We start from the raw sequence: 21,118 nt of genomic DNA on the forward strand, positions 1-21,118 counted from the left end.
AAGGAAAAAAGAGAGTAATTTTCTGTCTTCTCTACTTGGATTCCATCCTAATGACTTTATCTTGACAGCTTAAGCTTGTTTCCTTTCCTTGCAGAAAACTTCCCCCGTATTTTCTATATGATGAAAGACTTGTGATAGTACTGTTAATTTTTGCAGTTATCTGATACTGTAGTTGTTGCTTTTTACCACACCTCTTCTACCTTTTTTTCCTTTGGGTGCAAACAGTTCCTCAGAGTAAATTGCCAGCTTTACCCTGAGCATAGCAAAAGCAGACTGGTACATTTGTCTCTGCAGCTAAAACGTGAAGTTTTTGCTTCCAAGCAGTGAATCACATCCTGCTGCGGAATTACTGTTTGGATTTTTGAGTTTCTTCACTAGGAGCCTTAAGGGACTCTGACGGGTCTTGTCGAATAGTGTTGGTCATCCTTGTCTCAGACTCTAAATGGTGCCAAGTACTGGCAAGTTTATTGCATTGTGTCTGGAGAAGCTGTTGTTCACTCAGCGTTTTCTTCATAGGATGCCTGCTTGATTTCATTGAAGGAAACCTGAGCAAGGCTGTGTTATTAATGAATTATGACAAGCCTTTTGCCTGTCAGGCAGAGAGGTTCCTGCTATCTCCTTTTAAGACAAAAACATAATGGAAGATGCTCAGCTGGGCAAGCTCTCTGATGATACTCCTTAAGTGCTCATCCCAGGCTGATGCGAATACGCAGAGAGCCGTAAAGCTGCAAGTGGCAGCATTTAATACCATCTCCCTCATAATGCCTGAATAATTTTCCGGAGAGCGATCGTCGCAGCTGCTGTGAGCGTGGTTGTTTATTTTTCACCTTGTCCTGGCGGATTGCTGACCGAGCTAATCTGCTGCACGCGCGGGGCTGGCGGCGGGGGTGACACGGCGACGTTTCCTTGCTCACAGCGCCAGCGCTCTCCCGAGCGTGGCAGGATCGGCAGCCGGAGCCCGAGACAGGCTCCCGGAGCCCAGCACAGTTCCGTGGGCTGGCTCCCGAGGCCGCTCTGCGAGGGGAGCTGAGCAATGCTGGCGAAGGATGGGAAGGAGGCAGTGAGGGAGCCGGCTCATGTTTTTCTTAATGGATGTTTGTGAGCAGGAAGGAGATGGCGCGGGCTGTCGGGGTGAGTTATGGAGCGCGTTCTGCGATCTCCCTCCGGTCGGGCGGCTCATTATGTTAAACAGTGCAGCTTTTAAAGCGCCGTAGCTCTCCTTTATGTGCCTTGGCCTTCATTTGCTGAAATGCTTCAAGTTCACAGTGCTCAAGTAATTTTGGAAGCGGGATGTAATTACAAAGGTTTCTTATGCTTACCAACAGCTTTTTTGAACCAGTGTAATTATCATTACTTGTGGATACTGTAAATTGAATATCCCCTCCCTAATTACATTAAACTCAAGGGTTGGCTGCTTAAGCAGCCAAATAAGAAAAGTTCACCTGTTACTATAAATAGCAAAATTGTTCTTTTAGTTCTGCTGACCTTTAAAGCAAAGTGCTTTTCACAATGTTGTCAGGTGTACATTATAAAGATAGCTTGTAATTAGACCTGTAATGAGGAAATCTGTTAGAATGGCTTTCTGAAAACTTAATTTATTCTGTGTTTTCTAACTGCATGACAGAATTAAAGTTTCAGGGTGCTTTAGGACTTTTAAAGGGCTGGCTGCTGTTTTGCAGCTCACCTGTTCTGATGGTGATTTGTAGCTGCCCAGTGCTACTGCCACTGCTCACAGGCAACAGCTGTAGCTGCAGCAACTTAGCCTTGCCCTTTGAAAACAACATGGGGTCAACAGAATGATTTATCTAGTGATCCAAGGATTTCTGTGATTAATTAACGTCTCTTCTCTCACTTCAAGAGACAGATAATAACTTAATTTGTAGTGGGCAGTGGAATAGAGAGAGAAAAAAGTGTTGGTTGCCAGATTTTGGTTTTCTTCAGTTAACTAAAGTAACTGTAGTCTTACTGAAATGTTGTCTCATCTGCTAGATGGACACAGAGCTTGAGTTAGTGAGTTCATGTGCCTGCCTTGTGTTCAGTTGACATCCTGTCACAGCTTCACCAATTCTATGTCTTGTCTTAAGAATACTGAGGGCATTTCTGTAACAAGTTTGATTGACTCTCATTTACTTTTAGTGACTGAAATTTTTACTGCATTGCTACCAGCTTATATTTATTGCTTTCTTCATTCTACTTTAATTAAAATCATACTTTTTATTCCTTTAGAAGACTTTTTGTTAGCTGACATAACTTATATTTCCAGAGCGCATCCTGCTGAGTGTCCTTCATGATGTGTCTTTAAAACATGCTTGGACAGCATAAATTGAAAAGTGTCTTTGAAAAAGAAACTTCAATTGCTTCAACAGTAGAAAATTACAGCTGTAGGAAAAGAATAAAAAAAATCTTTATTTCATAGTGTAACGCTGTAGCATTTGAATGGAAATAATTACTAAGGGATTTTTAATGAAATGTAGGGCTAAAACAAAGGCAAAAAATAATTTGCAGCTTAGTCTGTTTTAAATGTGTTTAGTTCATCTGCAGCAACTCTAAGCTAACAGTTTAAACTAATTAAATACCCTGCATAGTTGTATTTCTTGTTGAAAAATACTCATGTTCATATTTGATACATTTATGAGTTTAAAATTAAGGAATAACTAACTCTCACAATTCTGGCTTTTCTTCCAATGTATTCTCTCTCTTTCTGTATTTATTCTATTACATGATAGGCAAAGCTACTGTAAAGGTTGATTATAAATTGTGGTGATAGTATAATTTCTCTTATACGCAAGAGTGGGAATATGTGAAGTACACAGACAGTATTTTATGCAAGTAAATAGAGGGTACACTACAGGTAGCCACTACTGATAGACAGAATTTGTGTCTGATGTGTAGCAATCCAAATGAAAACCAGAACATTCTCATGGCTTGTGAAATTAGACAAAGATACAAGTAATATCAGTCTATTAGCATACAGACAAACCCTTTCGCATAAAAGCAAGAAATAGATGTTGTAGCAGACCTGTGTAGAGATTAGCTAGAAATTTGAAGGCCTAGACTTAATTTAGTTGTTCCCTGTTACAGAACCTCAGTAGGTAAAAGTGTTTTTCTGCTGTCAAGCACCAAAAGACTGGTTCCAGCAGCATCTTGAGCAGGCTATCTGATAGGGTAGAAAATGAGGAAAAGAGAGCAGAGGGTAACACAAGACTTTGAAGATTTTTGCTTTAAATTGTTTTTACTTACCCATTTGTGGGCACTTGTACTTACCCTTAAGGCTTAAAACCTTGTTGCTTCAAGACGACATGGGAAAATGATTTTTAGCTGGCTGTATACTGCTGTATTAAAGGCAAATCTTCAAACTTGGCCTTTCCCAGGGATTTCAAGTACTGGGTAAAGCTTGCAATAGCTAAGCTTTTGATGTATAGTAATGCCTTATAATAGAGCTCATTGGTTGTATGTGTGTAATTCATCAACGTCTGTTTTTGAATGGTTTATCAGCAAGTATGTAGAAGACACTGTCTCCTTGAATTTTGGATACAGTCTCAGAGAACTCTTGTGCATCTGAGATGCAGATGGTGTTAAAACTGCTGTCTTTTTCCCCCTAATTACAGGTCACTCTTCTGTTCTAAGCTGCTTTTTGTTTTGCTCCAATCTTTGTAAAAGTAAACACAAAATACTCAGTGATTAAGCATGTCCCCAGAACATATCACTGGAAGAGGAGACAGTGTATGAACTGAGGGACATTACAAAGTGGCATAATTGTGTTCTCTGCTTTGCTTCCTGTTCAGCTCCGAACAATACCTAATATTTGGGCTGCTTTCTTTTGGCAGCTGAGCATTGAGCTGACATTTTGATGGCACTATTTATTGTAACCTCAAGGTCTCACTCCTGAGCGATAATGTTCAGCTCAGAGCCCATCACTGTACATGTGAAGTTAAGGTTATATTTTCCCACGTGCATCACTCTGCACTTATCCACACTGAATTTAATTTACCATTCTATTGTCTAGTCACTCAATTTCATAAGGTCCTGAGATTCTTCACCACTTGCCCTCATCCTTGCTGCCATGAATAAATTGGTATCATCTGCAAACTTGGTTGCTTCAGTGCTCAGCTACCTTTCCAGGTCAATTACAGGTATGGGAAAAGGAGCAGATCCCTGTGGTATTCCACTGCTAGGCTTCCTCCACTATGTAGGTTTGACCATTTACCCCTAATTTCTGGTTATGTCTTTTAACCAGTCATGTTGCTGTGCAGAGACCTCTGTTTTGCCATGGGTGCTTAGTTTCTTTAAAAGCCTTTGGTGAAGTACTTGTTAAAAGCTTTCTTGAAATTGATTGACTGGATCACTGGTTTCACATGTTTGTTTGAGCTATTCAAAGAATTGGGTTAATTTTGTAAGACTTCACTTAATGAAAACTGAAATTTGATTCTTCTTAGACCCCACTTAGGGCCCACTTATATCTTTTTGCTATTATAGTTTCTATTAACTTCACTGGCGCATAGATGTCACATTTGCAGGTTGCCGTTCCCCTGGAGCATCTTTGGAACCTGTATTAGAATTTGGCAGCACATTAGCCACATTGGAGACCTCAGGCAGCAAGGCACTGTGGAGAGGGATGATCATTAGTAATTCAGCTCTTCTCCCTTTTCAGTTTGCACTCTCAGGTGAATGCTGTGCCAGCCATTTGTTACTTCATTCACAGAAAAAATTGGGGTTTTTTTCCCCCATACTTCTGTAACACCCACCATAACAGAGTTCCTTGTTCCTAATAACATAATAATAATAATTTTAATAATAAATTAAAACCAGATCAGTTGTTAAAATCTGGATTAAAAAATTCAAGTCTTCTGCTACTATTTGCAAGTAACGTACTATTATGTTTTACTTTGGTTTTGTATATTTTCATTTTCCATACTGGTGTTTGAGAGAATAATGCAAACAGTTGAAGAAAGGGCAAGATTTCATTTACAGAGAATAAGATTTTTTAAATCCTGAAAATTTGTAGAGTTGTTACTTCAGTTATATAAATCTGAGATGTTACTTGAAAACCGTGGTCCTCTAGAAAGGAAGCAGCATTTTTAATTTGGCAATTTCTTTTTATTAAAAACACATGTGGCCTCTATCAGTAATTATCAATCTTAAATTACATTAGACAAATTTTAGCTCATGGATAATAAATGTGTGACAGCACCATGTGTTGTTTCTGAGTGAAGCTTTTGTCATATTTCATTTTGGGGGAATATTCATTTGACATTCCTCATTACACAGCTCCCATTCAAAGCTGAATAAAAAAAAGATGACTGAAGCATACTTTTGGGGTCACAACCTACCATTTCTTTGGACAAAGCTGTGTCAGTGTTTGTCTTACATATTCAGATTTTAGGGATTTGGAAATGGGTTTTAGTCACAGTAGGCTTAAATTTCGAATTCATCAAGTTTCTGAGCTCTTTTAACTCTCTTAAGTGGGGTTCTCACTCTGCAAGGCAGAAGAATACTGCAGGTGAAATCCTTGACAGCAGGTTCTTTTGCTTCTCGGAGCAAAGAGCAGTAAAGCTTCTTGTGTATCTGTGGAAGCATAGCCATAATTTTACTGCAAAGCTCTGCTGAGGAAAGCTGCACTCAGTCCGTGGAGGCAGAGCAAGAGATTGTTCCTGTGTTTTTATCTTATGGAAATGGGCTTTGTGGTCCTTTATAGAGTCCCATGTGATGGGAAAACTGGCAGCTGTGATCCTCCAACTTCACTCTGCTCTGTGTTTCACATCCTGTCTGTCCTCAGTGGGAGAAATAACTGATTCCCTTTTTCTTCTGCCATGGCTGTTCAGGGGCATGAGGTCTGATTCATCACAGACACACCACTCAAGCTGATACTCCCATTATGCTCGTGTTGGAGGAATGAGAAAAGAGTACCATTGTAACTGGGATTACAGCATTTTTCCAGTTATGCTTAAAGACTCTGACAATTATAGGAAGAAACAGTTTTTGTATTGGCATGTTCTCTTTTTGTCAAGGTGAAAGTAGGTGAGGTGAAGAGAGAAAAAAATGGGACAAAAATCACTAGGTAATGAGGTAAAATGAATTACAAATAATACATGGAACTAATATGATGGGCATTTAATTTAAACAGCATGCGAAGATTGAATGAAAATTTACCTGTAGAACTGAGAACTGTGTATATAGGAGTTACATAGAACTGCTTGATAGTGATTTTGTTACCCTTCTTTCACTTTTGTAAATTACTGTGGACAGACCAGAAAACTGAAGTACCATCATAATTCCTCACTAGCACAAGGAAATACAGTGTAAAAGAATTGCCAAGTTCTAGTCCAACCCTACTTTTTTTTAATGATAAGTACATGCACTTTACAGAATTGCAGGCTTCAGGAAGACTTCCCCACATCTCTCCCCACTGTATTCATAATGTCTAGAGAAATCCTCCATTTTTGCCTTCTGAAAGATCTCTTTGGCAAGGTATCTTGGGAGTATCAGAAACAGGGCAAGGAACAAGTTGGATATCAGCACTCCGATTTGCTTGGATGTTGGCCAGATCCTGCTGTCAGATTTTGTATTGAGGAAAAAAAAAAACCCTCACAGGTCTGAATGGAAAAAAAACTTTGAGGCCTTTCATCTTAGGTTGTACTTTCAGGCCAAATCACCTGCCAGGATTACAGAGACATATTACACCCATGTTAAATTTAGTTCATTACAGGGATCTTGAGCATTGGTCTCCTAAGGACTAACGTCTATATAAAAATAACCTGAAAAAGTGTAGGAGAGAAACAAGAGTTTAACGAGGATTTTTAAAGTTTGCTTCAAACAAAATAGATATGGAAAAAGACACAAAGTACTTTATAAAAAAAAAAAATCAACAGAAAAGTGGAAGTTTAAGTATGGATGATGAGGCATTATGTACAAGATGGTCTGGTCTTCGGGAGATTTCTGAGGATGTGCCAGGGACAGGCATGAGCTGTAGATTTGTGCATCCCAGCAACTCATGACAGCTGATTTAGTACTAACATTGCCTTCTTTGTACATAGCATGTCCAGCATAAGACTGTATATACCCATACATACTTTTTCACACCTGCATGGAATTTCTCTAAGACAACAATGTTGATCTTCAGATCTAGTACCCAGCTTGATATTTTCTGGCCACAAATTGGCCATTTGTACTTCCTTTCTAAGTATGTAATACCAATGACTATAGCGGTAATAATGACTCATTGTGTGTGGAAGTGCTGTTGTAGTTTCTGTAGGGAATAAGAGACCTCAAGATAAACAACAAAGCCTGGTCTATTTTCAGACCTCCTATGGAGAGAGCAGCTACAGAATGCACAGATAAGCTGGGAGTGACCATAAAATGATTTCAGCAGGTAACTTAAAATCCAGATAATTTATGAAGGGAATTTGTTCTGAGTATTCTTTCAGGGACTTTAGGGAGGCACAGCTCATAGCCTGTGATAGGAAGATTTGCAGCCCAGTGGTTAATTCAGTCAGTTGTCTGCTGCCCTTCAAGGCCTGGCTGAAGTTTTTTGATGATTGGTCTCCTTTCCTCAAGCTCCCACTTCTTCAGTGCACAGCAACAGGCCAGCCTAGCTCACAGCCAGCATGCTTTCTGCTCCAGAAAGGCTTTTGGTGAGGAGGGTAATCAAGGCCAAGTTGTGTGAATTATTCTTCAGTCGTAGTCTGCTTCCAGCTGTCCTCTTTCTTGGCAGCAAGGGAGCAGGCAGGGATTGCGTTGGGCACAAACCCAGAGGTAATGCACATGCAGAACAGTCATTGTGTGTGGGTTTAGTATATCCAGCTTTTCTGGATCCACCCTACTTGGCTGGATCTTTACAGCCTGCAGACAGTGCTGTTCCTGCTGTGGTGTGGAGCTGAACCCTACTGTGGTAGCTGACATGGCTTGATGGGTTTGTTGCCAAATGTACCATCATTTCACTGGTGACACTGAGAATAATTTCTGAATTTCACTGGTGTAGGCACTGTCTCATTAAAATGTAGGCTGGAGGAACAACTAGCAGATTCCTCCTTTTTGCATGTTTATTTTAGGTCTTAATAGACTTAAGTATTTCAGGACTCTGTAGTAAAATAAATGCCTGAGGGAGTCTGAAATGTTCACACATAACTAGGGCTGGCAGGAGAACAAGAATTCAGTGTCATGAAAAATTTAGCAGGCTTGGCATTTGTCTTGATGAGGAACTAAACACAGTTCTTCAGAGATTTTAATGAAAAAAAAGAGGGAGAACAAGTTGCTCTGCTATTAGCTGCAGGCTCATTAGCTGGGGCACTCGCCTGGAAGGTAGGAGGCCCAGACTTAATCCTCTGGCCTGAATCAAGCAAAACATTCAAGTGTCTTTTCTCTGGTTAGCTGCTGCTGTCTCTGCCGGTTTGTCTCCCTTACACGGCCCAAAAGTTGGAGATACCATCTGAGATGCCCCTTCAGTAGTAGGTGGGAATAAAGGTAGTTCTGGGTGCCTTCTTGTGTTGAAGAGTCTGCAGTTTGTGTTGGTGAGTGTTTGTGGGACAGTCCATAAGAACTGCCCAACTGTCTCTACTTAGACCGTTGTTTTTAAAATATGTCTTGAGTTTGTTTTCATGAAAAGTAAGCAATGACATTACCAGTATTACCTGTGTCTTTATGTTACTCCGTGTCCCAAAGTGCTGTAATTAATTTCTAAGTTTATTTTAGTATACTAGTGGTTTACATTAAATGGCATAACTCATTAACTAGTGCTACAATCAACACACCAACGTGTTCTTGTCTTGATGATTTTTTAGTGGAATTTTAGTGGACTAAATTAATGAATATTTAACAGAAAAGGTGTCTGAAGCTTTTTAATTGTGATGTGAGTTAAAATAAAAAGAGTGTGCATTAACTAAATAAAAGACTAAGGAAAGGTAAGAGGGAAGAAGGTAGAGGCAGAGATTGCCTTGGTTGTAAAAGGGAAGGCCAAGACATTGGGAAGCCTTGTCTCTAGGAGGTCACAGATGTAGGTGGCACTGCCTTGACTTCACATATATTGTGCAGTTCTCAGGGGTTCGTTGCCTGCCGGCTTTGCAGCTTTCAGTTCATAACCTTTGCAGGGGATAGGAGGCATGCAAGATAAAAATAAAGTATTTTGCAAAGCAAACGGGAGAGAGAACATGCATTTCTGCCCTCAGACTGGGAACCTGGTAGGAGATGCCTGCAGTAAGAAGATAATTTGGTGCACTCTGTCCAGTAACTTTACATTCAACTCGCATGACAGCCCCTCCTTCAAAGGCTGGTTTTTTGTTTTGTTTTTATGGATAACATCAATGAAGACTATTTTGAGCTGGGGGTGGGAGGGGAAGAGCTGAATGCTTTTTAATCCAATAGAGTCCATGAAAAGAGACTGTAACCATAAAAATGTCAAATAAAGCACTTGTGTATTATTGTTTATAATGAATTGTTTTCTGCTTTTTCTGCTAATCAGGCATTTTCATAAATGCATCTTCCTTCCAAATGGATATGTTGTTATTCCCATGGAGCAGCTGCAGTAACATATCGTATTGCATGTTAGGATTTTTTCTTTCAAATGGAATGATGTATGAGTAATTTATGCCTAAAACACAGTAAAACTTATTATGCTGTCGTTCATACCACATCTTCTGAAATAAATAGATCCAAAAAGACACTTGCAGTGAAAGTTGGATTCCTGAGAGTTTATATAGGCTGATGAATGTTATGGGCTGATGCATCATTTTTATTCAGAAGAAATTTGTGTATGGTTCTTAATATCACTGCCTGCTCACCTCAGCACACATAATCTTAACATCAGTGTGGCAGAGGGCTTTATATTAAACTGCATTGATTAACAGCCTCCTTTAGTCACAGGATCTGACTTTGAAGTATCCTGTTATTTGTTTTCTGCTTGTGCATGTAAAGATTCTGACCAAGAATTGACTTTGCAGGCTGTGACTGCTTCAGAAACATGTAATGAATGGTAACTGCCTCAGAAAACATATAATGAATGAGTATTTGGACCACTACTATACCTCAAAGATAAATAACAAATACAAAGAAAACACCAAAAAAAAGGCATCTCAGATACCTGAGCAAGAGAGCTATGACTATTCCTTTGTCTTTATCTCTTCATGTAGAAACCATGACATTTTAAGTGTAGGAGGCTAATTCAAGTTCTGTGTAGTAAAAACAACTGCATCAGAACACTGCATGTGTGTTAGGCATTAACATGCCAAAGGACAAAATTAATGAAATGTGGGTAAACCTGATTTCAATTCTGGGTTTCTTTTTTCTCCATGCTTATAAATTACATTTTATAAGGTCTGATCCTTTCAGAATGAGCATCTTTTAAGTGTTCCTGCGTAATCTCTTCCTTATGTAGTGCTGCATTATCAAGCATCATATAAAATTAGTTATTTTGTATTGATATGAATGCAGACCAAGTCAAGCCATTAGTTGGCTTTTGCAGGGGCATTACATCTTTTTATAACAGAGGCATTGTGTGAATACAAATGTAATCTTGGCCAAGAACCTGTTGAAAAGTGTCTTTTTCGGAGGGGAAAAAAGCTTAGTCAAGTAAGAAATTTGTTAATGTCTTTTCTTATCAGAAAGTACTTTGGTAGATGTTTTGGCAGTAGAGATTCATGAAGGTTGGTGGGAGGGAGTGGATAGTCTTAGAAAGCACATGTCATAAAGTATATGGGGAATTTTAGTTTTACAGGACAGGGCTTCCAGACCAATTCCTCTAAATGCTTTCTGTGTAGTAACTGGTTTTTATCTGGCAGCTTTTACTGGTACTGAGCGAGGCATCTTGAAAATAGACTACTTCAACATTAATAATTTTTCAGGAACTCAGAGACTTGTACAGCTTCTACTGGCAATCCAACTGTTTAGCTGACGAGCAGTTGTTTCAGAGTTTGCAAAGCACTCAGACAACAATTTCTTTTCATCCCTTTTCAAAGAGATGGATAACCTCTGCCTGCTGGCAGATATGGATGGCCCAGCTGGTGTGTCCCCTGTCCCTGGACCACGGCCCAAGGATTCTGGAAGCAGCTTGGTAAAGAGGGTTTGTTACCCTTGGCTCCAGTCAGGCGTAAACAAGTATTTTCTCTATGTTGGAATTTCTCTTATATGTATTTTGGCCCAATCTTTTGGGCTTTTCTATTTTCTTGGAGATAAAACCTCTTCATAGTAACTGGTGTGGTTTACTTTACTTCAGTTTTTACTGTTCTGAAGTGGTCAAGTTGGCAAAGAAATAAAGATTATGGTATTACTGCTGGATTTTATAGCTAGTATTTCATGAAACTTTATTAGAACCCCCTTTTGTTCATTAGCTCCTAACTTTATGAAAAGCACTTTTGGACTGAAATTTTCTGTGTTTAGTCTGAGGCCAAAGGTATTTTTTTACCTCCATTCAGCATTTTCTGACCTACCTAAGCTAATGTGAGTGGCTTGTATATTTTTTTAAGAACTGTTAAGTCTGTATTCTTTTGAACTTGAATGGATAACCCTATTTAAAATTTATGGGTTTGAATTGTACATATTACTAGAGCACTTGTCCAGTCCTGCTAAGTGTAAACACAGATAAAATGTTAAAAAATTAAAAGCTTTCAAATAAAGGGTTTATATAACTAGTCAAAATATATTCTATTTCAGATAGCAATAATTTCTTACAGTGGAAGAGTGATGAAAAATATGCAACTTTGCAGCACTCCGAAAAGATTTTCTCATCAGCTAATACATTATTGCTTGTATATTCGGGCAAAAATAAGGGACTTCGTGGGTTATTTCATGCTGAATTTCCAGAGACACCTAAATAAAGAGGCCAGCTTTCTCTCAGTTCTCAGTACACTATAATTTTTATTGTTCTTGGTTTTGGAAATAATTCCTCAATGAGATTAGGCTTTGTCAAAAATCTGGCCCCAAAATGCTACTTCTGGCTCATTTCAACACTGCTGCTGTAGCGGCTTTGGTAGCAGCAAGCTGACTTCAGTGATCATGCAGTGGGTTTTCATTTAAGCTTTCCAGCTTCTTGCCTGTGGTGGTCTATTTGTTTCTAAAGTAGAAACATTTTCTCCACATGGGCAAAACTGATAAGTTCTCTTCCAGCAGAGAAATAAATTACATGCTAGATGTAATGAGACATCAATGTCCAGTAAATGTCCCGTTGCTTGTGCAAGTGGTACTGTCTGAGATAACAGTCCATAATTTTCTGGTAATTCTCTAATTCCTCCCCTCCCCAAAATTCCTTTGTTAAGGAGTTACATTTAATGTAGCAGGAAAAAGCCCTAACAAGAAACAAAACTTGAAAGTGCTGCAGGAAGGGAAGGGCTTTTGAAAATGAAGCAACAAGGAACTAACAAAAATATCCATTTCAGTGGTGTTACCTTCAGGCCCTTCAAGACTTCACTGCTGGTTATGTAAGTTTGATGTTTCATTGGCAGGACTGCTTTCTCCTTTCTCATTGCTAAATCCGTGCTTCTGTAGGCATGGCGTGATTCTTTAGTGTTATGGGAAATTTTATTGGTTTGCTTCAGTTTATTGGGAGAGGGCAGGGAGCAGCAGTGTGATGTTTTAGTGCACATGGAAGGCTCTGGCAGTAGTGCTGCTCATTCTGATGGCTGCTCAACATCGTGCTGGTCCCGGCAGAGCCGTGCTGGGAGGCACACGGAGCTTGTGGGGCAGCATGTGCCGGTGTCTGGGGCAGCTTGCAATCAGAAGCTGGTGAAGATGGAAACAGTCATTGTATCCATCCTTCTCCTCCTTCTCTTCCTCTTCTTTTGCAGTGCTGCAGCCCTGGTCTTTTGAAATAGCTATGATCCAAAAAATGCAGCTCACAGGGATATAAATAACCACACTAAAAGAACTAATTGGTTAGAGCATGGTGCTAACAACACCAAGGTCACGGGTTTGATCCCCATATGGGCCATTTACTTGAGACAGACTTGGTGATCCTTGTCAGTTCCTTCCAACCCAGAATAGTCTGTGATTCTTGTGGATTGTAAGAAATAAGATTTTTTTGTAAGCAAGGTTTATAGAACACTTTTTCAGCAGTTTGTTGCTCTTTGTTCACATCTATCAAAATCTCTTTAAATTGCTATGTTTCCTTCTGAGAAAACAAGTCATATTCTGTGGTCTGCAAGCATAAGCAACTTGATGTTATTAAGCGCTTCTCTGGATGCTTTTTTTCAAAGATGTTGTTCCCTTTATGGCAGACTGCAAGGCAGTGGCCACACTGGTAGCAAAAGTAGGCAAAACTGGTATCCCTGTCATTGCTTAGACTGCTTTTCCCATATAGGACCCAGGAGAATTAAGAAAACCAAATTTAGTTAATTAGTATTTGATTTCATTCCTCTTTAGACTGCTTCTTACAGGGGTGGGAGGAATGAGGGTGGGAAATTACCTGATTCTAAAAACCAAGTGATTTGTGAATCATTCTCAGAAGGTTTATTTCCTCTTTAAGAAGCCTCTCTCCCACTCCCTTCCAAAAAAACTTTCAAGTTCTCTTGTGCTCTTCAAGATGTATTTCCTGTCCTATTCCAAAGAAGACATTTTCTGCCCACCCTAATTTAGCCAAAAGCAACTGTGAAAATACAAAGTGCATCGACTACCACTGAGTCATGTTGGAAGAATGATAAACCAGAGTGACATGGCTCAATCCATTTCACCTCTAATAATAAAAAGTCATGGATAGCAAGAACAAAGAAGCGTTTCTTCAAAGGTTACTTTTATAGGTGATTACTCTTTATGAATTGCCATCTGAAAGAGTATCAGCATCCAGAAAAATTACAGTCTTTTACAAAGGTCAGGATTGAGAGTGGAAACTTGGTAAACACTTCAGCGTCATTGCTGAGTGAATATAAGACAGACTGAGAGCGGTTATCCTTCCTACATTGATTGTAGTATATGCCAGCTGCTCCATTTTTGATGCTTGATTCCATTTCTGGAAATGCAGGGGGGAAAAAAAAAACCTGGTGGGTTTTTTTCCTGGTTTTAGCTTGTGTCTGTGGTGTGTTTATAGTTTGGGTTTTCTGAACATGAAAATCCTGGCAGGTTTTTCTGAAGGGCTGGTTTCTTTCTTACAGCACTGTGTGATGCTTAGTTTGTTTTGCATGTGAATTGATGAATAGGGAGTAGAGGGAATGACTGGCTGTACATTCCCGCTACCCAAGAGATCTCTCCTGCCCTTTCCCCTCCCCCATGGTAGTGGTCAGTGAAGCAGCAGGCCCAGGGAGATGTGCACAGCCATGTAGGGCTCTGACTGAGGCAGCAGTGATTGGCCATGCACGGGTGCCTTTTTGCATTGCACAGGTGCACAGCTGTGCATGTGTGCCTGCACGTAGAGCAGCCATGCACCTCTGCAACTTGGCTGCGCTTGAGCAGGCACCAACTGCTGTGGTAGGAAAGGGCCAGGTCTGTGGCCAAGTTACAGAGGACCCACGTGGGGACCCCAGGAGCTCCCCTCCATGCACAGTCAAGTGCTACGCACCCTTGGAGACCTTCTGGCTGTGATGCTCAAGCTACTGTGTGCTGGCTGCCAGGGCTTGCAAGTTGGTTGCAGGTGGTACTTGGCTGGGCCAAAACTGCGAGTGTGTAACTTGTACAGCTGGGTCGGTGGTTGGGCTGGTGTCTCCTTGTCCTGGCTGTGCTGTATGAGACTCCCATCACAAGGCAGAGGAGTCTGAATCCCAGCAGATGCTCTAAATGGAGAGGTGACATTTTCATGTGAGAACTTCTACATCTCAAGTGAAGATAGGAGTTAATCAGAATATTTTGCAATCTGGCGTTGATTTCAGCTTGCTTCTGTCCAAAACTGCACCCCCACCCCCCAAAAAAAGAGGAATGTTTTTCTAAAAATACAGAGACCTATCACTTAAAATGCTTTTCTGAGTAGAATGGAGATTTTTCACTCTTCTGGAAATAGCTCTCTGTTCCCTTCCAGTATTTTGCATGCCCAGTTTTAATTAATATTGAGGGAAATAAAGGGGAAGATTCAGTTGAGTTGAGCAGAATAGCTCCTAAAAAATAAAACCTGGATGGTAGAGATGCTTGATGTTTTAGTTCAGCTTATGGACTTTCTGCCTAGGTGAGTGGACCTCTGCCCTGCACCTGGCTCTGAATTTATAAGGTGATTCCTTTTGAAAATAAGAATAGTAAAAGAATTTTTTAAAAAAGAAGTAAGAGCTATGCACTTCAGTTAGGATGCTCTGTCAGTTAAGGCTCAGAGTCTGCAATTTCGCTACAGACAAAACTCCCATTTAAAGCAAAGATGAGCACTGCCTGAACTCAGGATTGAAGAAGGAGCTACTGTGGTCATGCAGTCTGACCACTGTAAGAACAGGGGACTCCTTTTCATTTAACAATCTGCTTAGCAGCAGCTGTTAACTTTTTGAAACAACGAAAATGCTTCAAAACATAAAGTGTTTGCTTCAGAAATGTGTGTCAGTCCTAAGGCATAACCATTTTTCTTAAGAAATCTTTCTCTTTTTTAGAAGATAATTACCAGTTTTATATTACAGACTCTGGTTATTATACTACACTTACAAGAGGGAAAAAAATCAAATTACAATATTTCAGGCCAGTATTTCTCTTGCTTTCTAATGGATTACTTTTGTTTTTCAAAGCAATGTCCTTTGATTATAGTCTTGCAAAGTTTTAACTTTCACAGTCTGCAGAAGTAGTTGCAACCTCGTGAGTTGGAATACATGTCAACATAATACAGGTTTTGTTTAGAAGTACTAACTTTTTGAGAAAATCTAGGAAAAGTAGATGTCATTTGTGTTTAAAGTTTGCATCTGACATGAAGGCACAGTTCATCAGGACTCAGAAGGATTTGAAACTTCAAAAGTACACCTCCCAATTTATGAATAAAAGGGTCATTATCCAGTATACTTACAAAAGCAAAACACAGACAAATGGAGAATCCACAGTAGATCACAAGCATAATTTCTATGCATTTAAAAGCATTTATTTTTAAAAGAGTTCTTGGCATGTAGTTTCTTTTCACTGCAGTGTTTTCCACTATAGATGAATTTATACAGTCTTATTTATATATATGTATATATTTGGAAGACTGTCTATGCATGTATTTCCTTGGGGAGATCTTCACAGTAGCTACAGTGGTCGACTGTGGTATAAGTAGATAAAGAGAACTGTGTTGGCTATAAATAATTGTTCTTTGTGTGCTATGCAACAGCACTTTTTGGTACTTCCATTTGCATGTAGAGTATTAATTAAGAGATAACTGTCACTGCAGGTTGGCTGCAGGATCCAGCAGAGAGATAAATGCCAATGCCAAGTCATACAGGTTGGAGAGCATACTGGAAGTCCATAATGAAAAATTAGTTTAAAATTAAAACTCACTTATTACTAACTTATTGTGTTATATGCAGAGATGAAGAGGTCCAAAATACAGTCATTAAGGGTTGTACATACCAGGTGGGGGGGGTTGGGTTTTTTTAGGGGCGTTTTTGGGTCAATCTACATGTGATACACTGGAAATTGAAATTTTGGGATGCAATCAGTAAACTTGTTAGGAGGGTATAGGTGCCCTTTTTAACAAGAGTGTGTACAGCTTTCAGCGCACTGGGAAGTCCTAGAACAGATTGCAAAAAGTCATCTCATCTTGATTCAGAAGGCTTCTAAGTGTCCTTCATGTTTGAAAGTGTTCTGGTTTCTAATTAATTTAGCCAGTAGACATGTTATTTCTGACCTTCAAAAATCACTACCTGTCTCATCCAAGTTTTAAAAGATCCTTAAACTGTTTTATTTTAAAAAACCCAAACAAAAATGAAAACAAAAACCCAGCAACCTGCCTTGTTGTAACCAGCAAAGTACAAAGTAGAGATATATAGCTATTCTTAGTCATCCATTATATGTATAACATGTTTTTCCACAGTATGGGGTATGGGTTTTGGTTTATATGACTTAATAGTGCCATTTAATATAACATTGAATCTTCATTTCTGTGAACTCACCAGCAAAAATCCCATTAATTTCAGTAAAGAGGTATCTCTTTGCAATTTGTAATATAATACCATCTTCTTACTGACATTGAAGTCAGTAAGAATCTCTTTACCACTTCAAAATAAGACTCTCCTTCTGTGTGTTTGAGATGCAGATAGAGGAATTTTTTGCTTCAGTCTCAGTGACAAGGGCTGCCAACACTGTGAAAAGAAAAACACACTATTCTGCCATAGCTAAACAGCCTAAACAGAGCTGCCTACTGTTGTATTGCTTTAAGCAGCCATCAGAAGTTGTATCTAAGTTAGATATAGGATTTATGCAACCTGATTGAGATGAAAATAATGGCCCTTCAAATTTTTATAGTGAAATTACTTTTTCAAAGTACGTAACTTGCAAATGCAATTTACAATGGAAGTAAATTGATAATGCCAGGATTTTAGGGACAATCTAGATATATGAACAAGATTTCTGCATTAAAGAAATTCGTTTAAACATTGAAAACTACACATTTTTAAGGTCATGTTTCAGCTCAGGGAAGTTTTCGTTGCTTCATGAATTATAGTCAGAAAAATCTGATTTATAATCAGAATAGAAAATAAACAAGGTTTTTTCTCCTTAGAGTCATTGCCAGAAAAATCTTTCTGCTTTAAGAGTTTGAATCTGGTGGGAAGATTTTATAAGTGCATGTGTTTTAGGACTCCTCAGAAACTCTGGGTCATCTATTTCAGCCTGCCCACCCTGAAAGAGCAGGAGATCATCACTACTGCTTCTCTCTCATCCCACTTTTCTCCTAAATACCATGTTCCAATGATGCCTTTTCCTGGTCTTAAAATCAAGAATCAAACACTGTTAGAAGGGAAAAAGGGGTTTTACCTCTGTATTTATTTTAAGGATCCTTAGGTGCACGTCCAGGTCAAATGCACCGAAATGCACACTGCAATGCCCACCCCCAAAAGATCTGGTATATCATTATAGGCCTTACTAATTAGCATATCTATCAAAGATTCCCCAGTGAGAGGCTTGAGTTAGCCCCTCTCCCCGAGGAACCTTCCCCCTGGATGGTTCTGTCTTAGTTTACAGAATGTGTTCTGGAGAGGGCCTTGGTGTCTGGGGCTTTCTGATCCTGAACTACGAGGCTTCTAAGATGTTTAGTCTCCTAGCTTAACAGAATAAGTCTAAGAATGTGGGCTAAAAAACACTAATACAAAAAGCTGTAAAAAGGTATATAAAAGGGGTATAAAAGAAAAGGCAAAAAAATCACCAAAAGTGTCTAATACTGTTTTCTCTAAAATACATCTAGTGGAGATGCAGTTGATCCAGGCACCCATTGTTGTTGTTGAAGCAAAGTGCTTCTCCAGCATGTGATAACCTATAAAGGATGAAAGCTGAGCAGTTGTTGGGTTTATTCTTCGTAATACCATGTAAATAAGCTTAGATGCTGCAAATTGCTATGTTTGTTTGTTTGTTTGTTTGTTTGGGGGTTTTTTGGGTTTTTTTTAGGGGAAGGCAACTTGTACATAACTGTAAACTGTGAGTTGTGTCCAGGTAGAAGTGCCTGAGGCTCTGGGGTTGAAGGCACAGCTCTGCCCTGCTCTGCCCTACTCTGCCCTCAGTCCTTCCCACACTCTGCAGCAGCCCCACTCTGCTTCCCTGCTCTCTCGTACCAGTGGTGTAAGCCATCATCAATTGACAGAGGCACAGCCTTAGACTTACTTAAGCCTTAATATACTGAATTACGGAAATTCTTATGCATTACTACCAGTCCATTGCTGCAGTCTTCCCCACTGTTTATTTGCTATCTTTTTACAGGTTGCACTTACCATACTTGTCCCTTTGAGCTTTTCCATATGTGACATCAGTTCTGCTTCCAGCTTTTAATTTGTGCCATCTTTTAGATGAGTGCTGATCATGGAGAACACTGCATTTTTTTTTAACATAATTACCTTGTACATATCTATTTAATGTGTCCATTATTAGCTCAGGTGTATTTCTTTCTTTAATGTTCTCCTTACAACCAATTTTCTTTGTGTTTTGCTTTCTTTGGGGACTCATATCCTTAGCAAATGTATTCACCTCTTCACATATTGCAATATTGAATCTGTTCTTACTGGAGTTTGCCTATATTTTGCATTTTCATGTAAGATAATTTTTTTTGAAGTACATAAAGATCAATTGGAGTCATATCTTTTCAGTTATGAAAATAACAACAAATTAAAGTGTGTTTTTCCTCATAATTGACCTAAAACATGAGATTTAAATACTCTTAAGTCCAGTATATCTCCTTTGAAAAATAGCTTCCTGTTGAATCAAGTGCACATATAAAAACAAGGACTTTTGCTTTTTAAAATACAGGCAAGAAAGTCAAAGCAGAACAACAGAATGTTTTGCTAGGTGGATATCAAAAGAAGCAGAATGGGGAGAAAATCAAAGGTTGTATTTTTGTGGGTTTTCTTAGTATGAAATATTCTTAGTGCTGTATGCCTCTAAGCTGTATGGAAAAAGTGTTGTAATCAATCTAATTGGCTTTTGTCATACTTAATGATTTTTATGATTTATAAATGCATTCATTAAGACTTCAATAAGAGATATTGCAAAATATATTTAAATTCCTTTCATTCTATGTAAGAAAAGAATTGGAAAGGAATATGCACATTATTTACAATTCCTCTAGAAAGTGTGTTAAGTATTTTTTTTTTTAATGTGTAGCTTATTTTATAAATGGCAGTATAGATAGCTCTCTCTCTTTTCACTTGGAATCAAAGGGGAGCTCACTGCAAAAATCTGCCAGTGCTGGATGAAGTTGTACAGAAATACATGTCCCAGCTGGTTGGCCTAGGGTTCTTCTGAAAAATTGGCTTATAATGTAGCTGGCTCCATTTTCTCTGCAGACCATGTAACTTTGTGATGAGAAAGCAACAAAAGGAGGGCTGAGAAGAATACCCATCCTTTATTGGATGAAGGGGGAAAATACAGTGACAAAGGATGAGGAGGACTCTGAGGCAACTTAATGCCTTCTTTGCCTCAGTCTTTAATAGTAAGACCACTTGTCCTCAAGGTCCCCAGCCCCCCTGAGCTGGAAGACAGGGATAGGGAGCAGAACGAAGCCCCTGTAATCCAAGAAGAAATAGTCAGTGACCTGCTGTGCAACTTGAACACCCACAAGTCTTTGAGGATCAACCCAAGGGTACTGAGGGAGCTGGCAGAAGAGCTCACCAAGTCACTTTCAATCATTTACCAGCAGCCATGGTTAAGCATGGATGTCCCAGGGAACTGGAAGTTGGCAAATGTGATGCTCATCTACAGGAAGGGCCAGAAGGAGGATCCAGGGAACTGCACACCTGTCAGCCTGACCTCAGTGCTGGGGAAGGTCATGGAGCAGATCATCTTGAGTGCCATCATGCAACATGTATGGGACAAACACAGGATCAGGCCCAGCCAGCATGGGTTTACAAAAGGCAGGTCCTGCTTGACCAACCTGGTCTTCCTTCTATGACAAAGTGACTCACTTAGTGGATGAAGCAAAGGCAGTGGATGTTGTCTACCAAGACTTTAGTAAAGTTTTTGATACTTTCTCCCACAACATTCTCCTGGAGAAACTGGTTTCCCATGGTGTGGACAGTTGTGTTCTTTGTTGGTATAAAACCTGTCTGGGTGGCCAGGACCAGAGAGTGGTGGTGAATGGAATTGTGTCCAGCTGGTGGCTGGTCAGTAGTTGAGTTTCCCAGGGCTCAGTACTGGGGCTAGTCCTGTTTGAATTTTTTATCAATGATGTGGAGGAGATTGAGTGTGCCCTCAGTCAGCTCACAGACAACACCAAGCTGGGGAGGAATATTGGTCTGCTGGGGGGTAGAAGGTTCCACAGAGGCATCTGCACAAGCTGGATCAATGGTCTGAGGCAAATTGTCTGAGGCTTAACAAGGCCAAGTACTGGGTCCTGTACTTGGATCACAGTTCCATGCAATGCTACCGGATGGGAGAAGAGTGGGTGGAAAGCTGTCTGGCAGAAAAGGACCTGGAGGTGCTAGTCAACAGCTGGCTGAACATGAGCTAGCAGTGTGTCAGGAAGGTCTAGCTTGAATATTAGGAAAAATTTCTTCACTGAGAGGATGATCAAAACTTGGAACGGGCTGCCCAGGGAAGTGGTTGAGACTGTGTTCCTGGAGGTGTT

The 21,118-nt window shown here is 39.7% G+C and overlaps 1 protein-coding gene across 15 annotated transcripts in view; it reads left to right on the plus strand.

Annotated features, from left to right (window-relative positions):
* Positions 1 to 21,118, plus strand: part of TENM3 (teneurin transmembrane protein 3) — a 1,315,365-nt gene that overhangs the window by 1,115,129 nt on the left and 179,118 nt on the right. The window contains exon 1 of one of the 15 annotated variants that reach the window (XM_019287205.3): positions 905 to 1,131. The exons of 13 other annotated variants lie outside the window; for them this stretch is intronic. In XM_019287205.3, coding sequence (XP_019142750.1) covers positions 1,077 to 1,131 — 55 coding nt within the window. In that variant the 5' untranslated portion in view covers positions 905 to 1,076. Of the gene's footprint in view, positions 1 to 904; positions 1,132 to 21,118 lie in introns of those variants that run through there. One more of the 15 variants, XM_019287209.3, reaches the window with a different exon arrangement.

The sequence above is a fragment of the Corvus cornix genome, chromosome 4 (genome assembly GCF_000738735.6).
Source record: "Corvus cornix cornix isolate S_Up_H32 chromosome 4, ASM73873v5, whole genome shotgun sequence".
NCBI lineage: Eukaryota > Metazoa > Chordata > Aves > Passeriformes > Corvidae > Corvus > Corvus cornix.